Genomic DNA, 8,130 nt, shown 5'->3' with positions numbered 1-8,130 from the left:
TGAAGACACTGCTAGGAAGTGAAGACAACACAACCCCCCCCCCTCCCCAACCAAACAAAAAATACCCTTTCCCCCTACCCCTGGCAAAACAAACAAACAAACAAACAACCCTGCTTCTGCTTTGCAGAAGCATTAGCCACTGTGGTAGGTTTTATGCAGCTGTAATGTTGCCTTGCTTTCATTTGGCTCATTTTATTGGGAAGTTCTGTCCCTTCCACTGGCCAGAAACCAGACAACACCTGCGAGGGTCCTATCTCTTGTTCTTTACCACATTTAAAAGTCATTTATAAACAACTTTACAAAATGGGCTGACCGCAACTTTGAAGAGCACCTGAAAGCATGGGTCTGAAACCAAAGCCCACGGGTCTGCCAGCAGATTTGCTGTAACCACCTGCATGTCCTTGGTCTGCAGCAAGTGTCTCTCCCAGTAACGTGCTGTAAGCGAAGACTACTCTGCCTGCAACGTGCACAAAGTGTGTAAGGAGCATGTGCAGACAGCTTGGCTGACCTATAGCAATTTTGTTATCCCGTGTAACTTTTTTCTGTCTCGGAGTCCTAGGCTTCCTCCCCAGCTGACTCAGTTCATCTCAGTTTGGGCCAACTGCAGTGTTTAAATCCTGGTGAAAACTTCAAAAATGCAACCCACAGGAGATGTAAGAGGAAAAGGGACAGATCTGAGGTACCGCCAACATCTCTGTGTACATATCCGGGGAAAAGTGGAATGGGAAATTGTTCCAAGAGGTGGAAAGCCAGGAAAGGGAGTGGACAGGGTGCCTCTGCCTGGGAGACATGATAGTCTCAAGGAAGAGGCCATCTTTCTGGAAGAAGGAAAGCAGAAAGTATTGTAGTAATTCTGGCATCATTTAAACCTGAAAATTGAAGGTGTCCAGTGAGACCTTATAGTGGCCTTCCAGCACTTAAAGGGGACTTACAGGAAAGACGGAGAAGGACTCTTTATCAGGGAGTGTAGTGACAGGACTGGGGTAACAGTTTCAAACTGAAAGAGGGTAGCTTTAGATCAGATATTAGGGAGACATTCCTTACTGTGAGAGTGGTGAGGCACTGGCACAGCTTGCCCAGAGAAGCTGTGGCTGCCCCCTCCCTGGCAGTGTTCAAGGCCAGGCTGGGTGGGGCTTGGAGCAACCTGGTCTGGTGGAAGGTGTCCCTGTCCATGGCGGGGGGAGGGGGTTGGAAAGAGATGATCTTTAAGGTCCCTTCCAACCCAAACCATTCTGTGATCCTGTGAAGACAGTGGTGGAGAAATCGGCACCGGTCACTTACTCGCCTCAGCCAGTCTGGCAGGGGAAGGTATCACAGCAGGGGGCCTTGGGCAGGCCACGCTGCATCCCCTCAGCAGTGGATATCACAATGATGACAACGCCATTAAATTGTCAATCAAGTTTAATGCATCATAAAGAAGTAAAACTACATTGGCATATTTAAGACAAACACTTTTTTTTTTTCTATGCACACTATCCACTGGACAGTCCCCTTTTCAAAATAACTACTTTTAACAGTCCAAGACACTTCTTCAGAAATTCTTCACATAGTCAACCTTCCACACTTTTCCTTTATTTGTCTGAGAAGGAAAAAAAATCATTAAACCTGAAAACATTTACATTGCAAGCCACATTAGAATGCATAATTGGCATACAATAACCAATGTATAACAATTGTGTTTTACTTAGTTCACTTTGTTCATCAATAAAAGAATATAAAAATCTTGTTCAACCGAGTGTTGTGTATTAAAATAGATTTGTATAGTACTGCACAGTTTCTCCCGGAGTTGTGAAAATGGTTGAAGGGACCATGTGCTGCCTAGTGATGGGCGACAGAAAAAGCCAGTCCCTCGTGTGGTTTTTTTTTTATTTAAAAAAAAAAAAAGATATTCGGCACCATGTGATATGCTGATGTGAGAGACTAGCCTTGTGTCGTGCTCTGGTGGCTTCTTGCTTTCCTTAAGTACCTGTTGTGCTAATTAACGGAGAACTCATAAATGACAGAGACGATGGCATCTGGTGTGTGTGTGTGTGACGTTGAGAAAAACCGGGGTGCCCATCACTACCTTCCCGGGCAGGCCGCAGGGTGATGGGGGGGGGGCCTGTGGCCTACAGGAGGGCCAGGCGGACCCTTGCAGTATCAGGAAGACTAGCTAGTGAAACAAGCAGGCGCACTGGGATTTTCTCAGGCTAATGCTAAATGCTTCCCAAATCTGCTAAAAATCCAACAAAATATTAAAAAGGAATCAAGTTTCCAAAAAAAACCCCAATGAACCCTTTAACTTTTCCACGGCCTGTCCCTCGCCCAGAACTCTTGATATTATCCAGTATGAGAAATAACCCCTTGAGGCAGGTGGGTGTTTTTCTGAACCACTTCAGCAGATATTTCTGCAAGCCAAAAATAAAAATAATACTAATTTAAAAAATCACGTTACTTATTTTTGACAATAAAAATGCAGTACAAAAATGTAAAGTTATCTTTTTGGCATATTATCTGTACTGGCAAGAAACAAAACCCAGAATATTTATTTGCTTTCTTTCTTTAAAAAAAAATAATTCAAAATTAAAAAAAAAGAAAATGACCAAAGTAATCTCTCTAAAAAATGAAGCCCAACCTGCCAAAGATATCCACTATTATGGTTTATGCTAAATCTTGCACAAAAACTCCATGAGAAAAATACACCGATAGCAAAATAAGTAAAAAGGACCTGCAAAAAAGTAAGGAGTTTTACAGTCATACTTTTTTAAATACTTCGGAACGCATATACAGAAGCATCAGCATGAAAATACTTCAATATTTTACTAGAAACGCTAACTTCATACAGCTTCTTTATTTAAATATCTGCAATTCTCAACTCTAATAATACTGAAAAAAAGCGATCTTTTGTTTCGAAGGCTCTGTTGAGTGTCCATGACGTCATTCTGGTTAAAATGGCCCCATCTCCAGGTCACCTGAATCAACAGGGCCAACTTTGTTCCTCTGGTAAGAATCCATGTCAAGTCCTAAGTAGTTCAGTTTCTGGTTATCGCACCGATTTCCCTCCCACACATAGCTTTCAGCCCAACTACTTCTCTACTAGCTCACTAACTCTTTGCATTGAAAATTTTCCCCTTAAAGCAGAACTGGAAACCTGTCTGCCCCCCACAAAAAGATATCCTGCTTCCTATCGGCCATACTGTTCCTGTTCATCCTCAGTCATAAATACATTAAGGCCAACATAACAAAAAAAATCTCATAAGCACTGAAAGTCTCGGCAAATATAAAACCGCAGCACAATCTGCTCCATGGGAACCTGCTGCCACAGTGACCTACAAACGGGACTGATTGGTTTGCAAGTTTCTATGCGTATCAAAACTGAGATTCTTCCTTCTTTCCTTGTTTCAGTTTAATCTCTCCTCTGCGCATGTGTATAAAGTTTTTCTTCCCCCCTTCCTTCGCTCTCTCGCAGCCAGGCTCTGTCAGTTGTTACCCTGTGATTGCTGCAAGGCTTTGTGCATGGCAGCGGAGGCAGGGGAGGGTTTGATCCAGGGGACAGTTAGCAGGGAGGAGGTGGTGGTGGTCGTCATGGTAACCTGAATCATCTGCTCGTTTTGTATCAGTCTAATGAGGGTTTTGAGACGTTCCAGTGATGACTGAGTCCCTTTCTGCTGGGCCAACAGGCTGGTTTTTAGCTCTAAGCATTTCTGTCAAATAAAGAGAAAGGGAGAGAGAAGGGAACACTGTGAATACATTCAAATTGGTGTCAAACATCTCTCCAAACATCCTTTTGTGTCTTGAGTGCACGTTCTGCTCAAATGAAGTATATTCTCCTTTGGGAATAGCAGAACCACAGCTTAACGAATGGAGTAATCACCAGTGCTGCATACACTGCAGCAGCTGTCTAAGGTAACAATATTCATCCCTGCCCAAACACATTCAGAGGACATTTCCGACCTCATCCTGTAGACAGCCTGGCACTCCGCACTCCGAAGAGATTACTGGCACAGGATTGTAACAGCTGTATTACTGGAAAGTACCGAAGGTACCAGTGAGATCTCTAAATCTTACCAAAAGGCATTGATAAACACTTGAGGGATAAACCTCACCATGAAGCATTTCACACATGCCACACATTTTAGGGAGTCAGTACTGTGAAGACAAGTTGATCTCTCTGAACATGGTATCAATATCTTTCTGGCAGAAAACTTGATCTAAGACATTACTGTTATACCACCACAGTCACAAGAAAGTCTTTTTCCTAAAGGGTGGACAAAGTGCACCCCACAATCACTTGAAACTTTTCATACAAATCTACATGAAAATGAGCATGAGAGCAGGAGCCAAACAAAGGCATCCCAAATCTCCCTCCTCCAAGAACAGATAAGGAAGAATCAGCAATTCTCCTTTCCCTCCCCAACCACGTGCTCCTGCAGGTAACACCCCATCCTTTACACTGCCAACTGGCCTGCAAGGGACTACGAGACAGACCAAAACCCTCCCATTTTCTTTCCCCCAGTAGGCCCAGGGCTCTGGCAAAACTGGTTACTTGTCTGAAGACTGCTCCTCTTTGGCTATGGTCTAGACTGCCCAGGGTAGGGGGAGGATTCTCTAGTCCTGGGGGAGCAGGAAACGCTCACTTGCAAGTCAAGTTGTTTGAAAAGCAACTGTGTGGAGCTGCTCAGAGGTTGGTTTAGACAGATGAAATCTCAGGCAAAGGATAAATCATGTTCTGCTTTTACCAAATAATACCATTCCACCTGTGGTGTGCATGAGTGTTCTCTTTAATGTAAGTCTCTGTCAAGGCAAACATCAGAAACAAAACTGCTCTCTGCCATGACAACTTTAATTGCTTTTCTCCTTTCAAGTGCACGTATCTCTAATAAATATAATCATTGGCTGATATTACCACAGAATTATAGAATAGTTTGGGTTGGAAGGGACCTTTAGAGGTCATCTGGTCCAACCCCCTGGCAGTAAGGAGGGACACCTTTAGCCAAATCAGGTTGCTGAGAGCCCCGTCCAACCTGACCTTGAATGTTTCCAGGGATGGAGCATCTATTACCTCTCTGGGCAACCTCTGCCAGTGTTTCACCACCCTCATTGTAAAAAATTTCTTCCTTACATCTGGCCTAAATCTACCTTTTTTTAGTTTAAAACCATTACTCCTTGTCCTACTGCAACAGGCCTTGCTAAAACGATTGCCCTCATCTTTCTTACAGACCCCCTTTAAGTTCTGAAAGGCCACAATAAGGTCTCCCCGGAGCCTTCTCTTCTCCAGGCTGAACAGCCCCAACTCTCTCAGCCTGTCCTCACAGGGGAGGTGCTCCAGCCCTCTGACCATTTCTGTGGCCCTTCTCTGGACCCGCTCGAGCAGGTCCATGTCTTTCTTGTGCTTTCTTGTTACCATTTAAATAAGACAATGTTGCCCAATGAAAGAACCTGGATCTGTTTAGGCAGAAATCTTACTGATTTTGACAGCCCTGACATCCACCTAGTAGCTGACTGCATCCCTGGATGTTTTTCTCTTTCTGAACACCTCATCCCACTGCACTCTCCTACCTGCTAAAGATACCCCATACTGCAGAGTCACTTCTTCACATATCTGTGTTTCCATTAGTGCTGATAGTAGCTATACATGCTTATAGGGAATATTCCCCACAGTGATATCTTTAAATAAGTTCTTGGTTTTCCTTCCACTCTATTTTAAATTTTATAAATATTTTAACATGCTTCCTCTGGACAACTGCGGTGGTAAAACAAGTAGTGACCAGTTACTCCTGCAGCTGCCACTGTGATTTTTCCAGGACAAGGATGTTTCAAATATTTATTGAGACTGTCATGCAAGCTAACAGGTACCCCTTAAGACAGGGCCTCAGGTGAGGTAGCCCCAGACACGTTCCTTCAGCATGGAGGATACGAATTATGGCTTTGAACTTAGCCCATTCATTACTGCCAGAGACTGGTCACCATAGCATGGTATGTGTGGGAGACATCTCCAGTCAACACTTAACTTTGAAAGGAGTTCATGGAGAAAACGATTGTGAATCCATTTCCAGTCATGGGGAGGTTGTTACAACATTCAGCCGCTGAGACAAATAAAGATGGTTATTTCTACCTAATGTCAAGAGTTTTGAGCTAATGGACAAGCAACTACCACTGGAGGACACGCTTGCCTTAAAGTCACTGGGCAGATCAGAGCTGTGGGTGTCACTACAAGGAAGGCAGTCATGGCTATTTTGGAGTTTTGTTGTGTGTGCAACAGGAATTCAGGTGATTTCTCCTCCTCAGCCTGCCAAAGCAGCTTGCTTTTACACATAAAGGAAATCTACAGGTTTTTCCTCAGAAACACATTCACACTTGAACATCTGTAGCTTGGGAGCATAAATCATTTTCTAGCCACAAAATATCAGTTTTTCAGGCATAAATTCTTTATAAACATGTCTGCAGGAAACTCTGTGTCCCCAGTCAGGTGTCCTACCTTCACTGCATTGTTGAGAAGTCGATCTTTTTCTTCTAACTGTCTATGCTCACTCTTCAGCTCACTGCTTCTCTTTAACAACTTTCGCTTCTCTTCTTCTTTGACTGTGGAACAATAACATTAAGGATGCAGGAGTTAAGAAAAGGACATAGGGCAAAACTGAGCACTTGGCCACAGAAAGCAGAAGCATGTATTTTGAATATTTCAGGTCTCATTAGTGTTTTGTCAGCAGGTACAAATAAATCCGGAGTTTCTGCATGCATGCATGCATGCCTCTACATCAATGGCTAGCACACAGGACAACCCAAAAGCTATAGTGCACCTCTGAGATGAATTAAAATTAATTCTTGGACCACATGTGGTCCTGCAGGTCTCCAAGAAAGAGGTGAACAGTATTTAAGAATAGGTCAGCCACCTGGAATGGCAATAGTTAGCAACCCTATCTGAAAAGAACAGTCATAACAGTACTAGACCTCTGCAAAGCTCCTTACAAATATGATCTAATGCCCCAAACAGCCCACTGTAAGAGTGCAACGGGGAACTAAAAAAGGGTAACGGTCAATGCCCAAGATATCATAGAACATCTGATGCTAATGATTGTGATACCAAATAATACTGAAACAATTAGGAGCTGATAGTGCTGTAGTATGTGAGACACTAGGCTGGCATTGTGCTATATACCCAATTACATGGCTCTGTCTAGCCTGACTGTGTCTTTCTGCCTCCCAGCCTGATATGATTCTGCCTCAAAATCCCTTTCTCAGATCTGTTCTCAGGAAGGCACCACTTTGATGACAGCAGCCTCCACCGAGTAAAGTTCCTGAGAGATCAATGTCAGCTTCCTTAAAGAGAGAAGATAGCAAAGGAGCAGACTGAGGGGAAGGGGAAAGTGATCTGCTGTTCCCAGTCACAGCTCCTTATGGTCCCTTGCTTAACAATACCATCATACCTGGTAGTATTACAACTCTACTTTAGTATTAGTGCTATGAAGGACTCAAATGTCATTGCCTGTCACGAGCAGAGAATCCCTTGTTGATCCCCCCTGTTAATCCCTACCTGTTTTATGAGTAACATAGGAATGAACAATAGCCAGAGTTCCAGTCCATGGCACATTGTCGTCTTTCTTTAACACCTATAAGGCCAGGAAACAATAAAAAGTTAGGACTCCACAAAGACACATATTAATGTCTTTCTTCCTCCAGCCTCACAGGTCTGCAGGACCAGATCTAGGGTCCTTGTCTCAGAATTTGCAAGCTGAAAAGTAACGAGAGAATAATTTGAGTAGCTGTCTCTGTTGGGGCTTACTCCTTCACACATCGCTATAAACAGCACTACCAAACAGTGCTAAAAGGGGGTTATAAATCCTCTATTTTTTGTTGCTGTGGCCAGAAGACATTCTTCAGCCCCTGACAAGCAGATCTCCATGCTGTCAAGAGTGTTGTCTGCTCAACATGGAAGAAGTTGCTGGTCCATATGGAAACATGACTGTGCGGATCTAATCCTGGGCTGCTCTGATCTCTACAACTGCATAGTAGAACTTCGCCTTGATATTTTCAAAGGAACATAACAGTGATCTCAAAGCTAAACACAAAGAACTCGAAGGCACAAAATCTAAGCCTCCACTCTACAATTTAGTGACACTGTACTGTTTTAGTAATTGTTTTCCTGTTCAT

General features: G+C 43.5%; 1 protein-coding gene across 2 annotated transcripts in view; it reads right to left on the bottom strand.

Moving 5' to 3' along the window:
- Nucleotides 1-3,458: 3,458 nt before the first annotated feature.
- Nucleotides 3,459-8,130, bottom strand: part of PHF21B (PHD finger protein 21B) — a 169,550-nt gene continuing 164,878 nt past the window's right edge. For both annotated transcript variants that reach the window (XM_086466169.1, XM_086466178.1), the window contains 3 exons: nucleotides 7,514-7,589; nucleotides 6,458-6,561; nucleotides 3,459-3,683 (listed from right to left, as the gene is read on the bottom strand). In XM_086466169.1, the coding sequence (XP_086322295.1) occupies nucleotides 3,459-3,683; nucleotides 6,458-6,561; nucleotides 7,514-7,589 (405 nt within the window). The remainder of the gene's footprint in view (nucleotides 3,684-6,457; nucleotides 6,562-7,513; nucleotides 7,590-8,130) is intronic.

The sequence above is a fragment of the Leptosomus discolor genome, chromosome 1, assembly GCF_034619465.1.
Source record: "Leptosomus discolor isolate bLepDis1 chromosome 1, bLepDis1.hap2, whole genome shotgun sequence".
NCBI lineage: Eukaryota > Metazoa > Chordata > Aves > Leptosomiformes > Leptosomidae > Leptosomus > Leptosomus discolor.
Note: the sequence above shows the minus strand (reverse complement) of the source record. Positions and strands in the feature narration are given on the sequence as shown.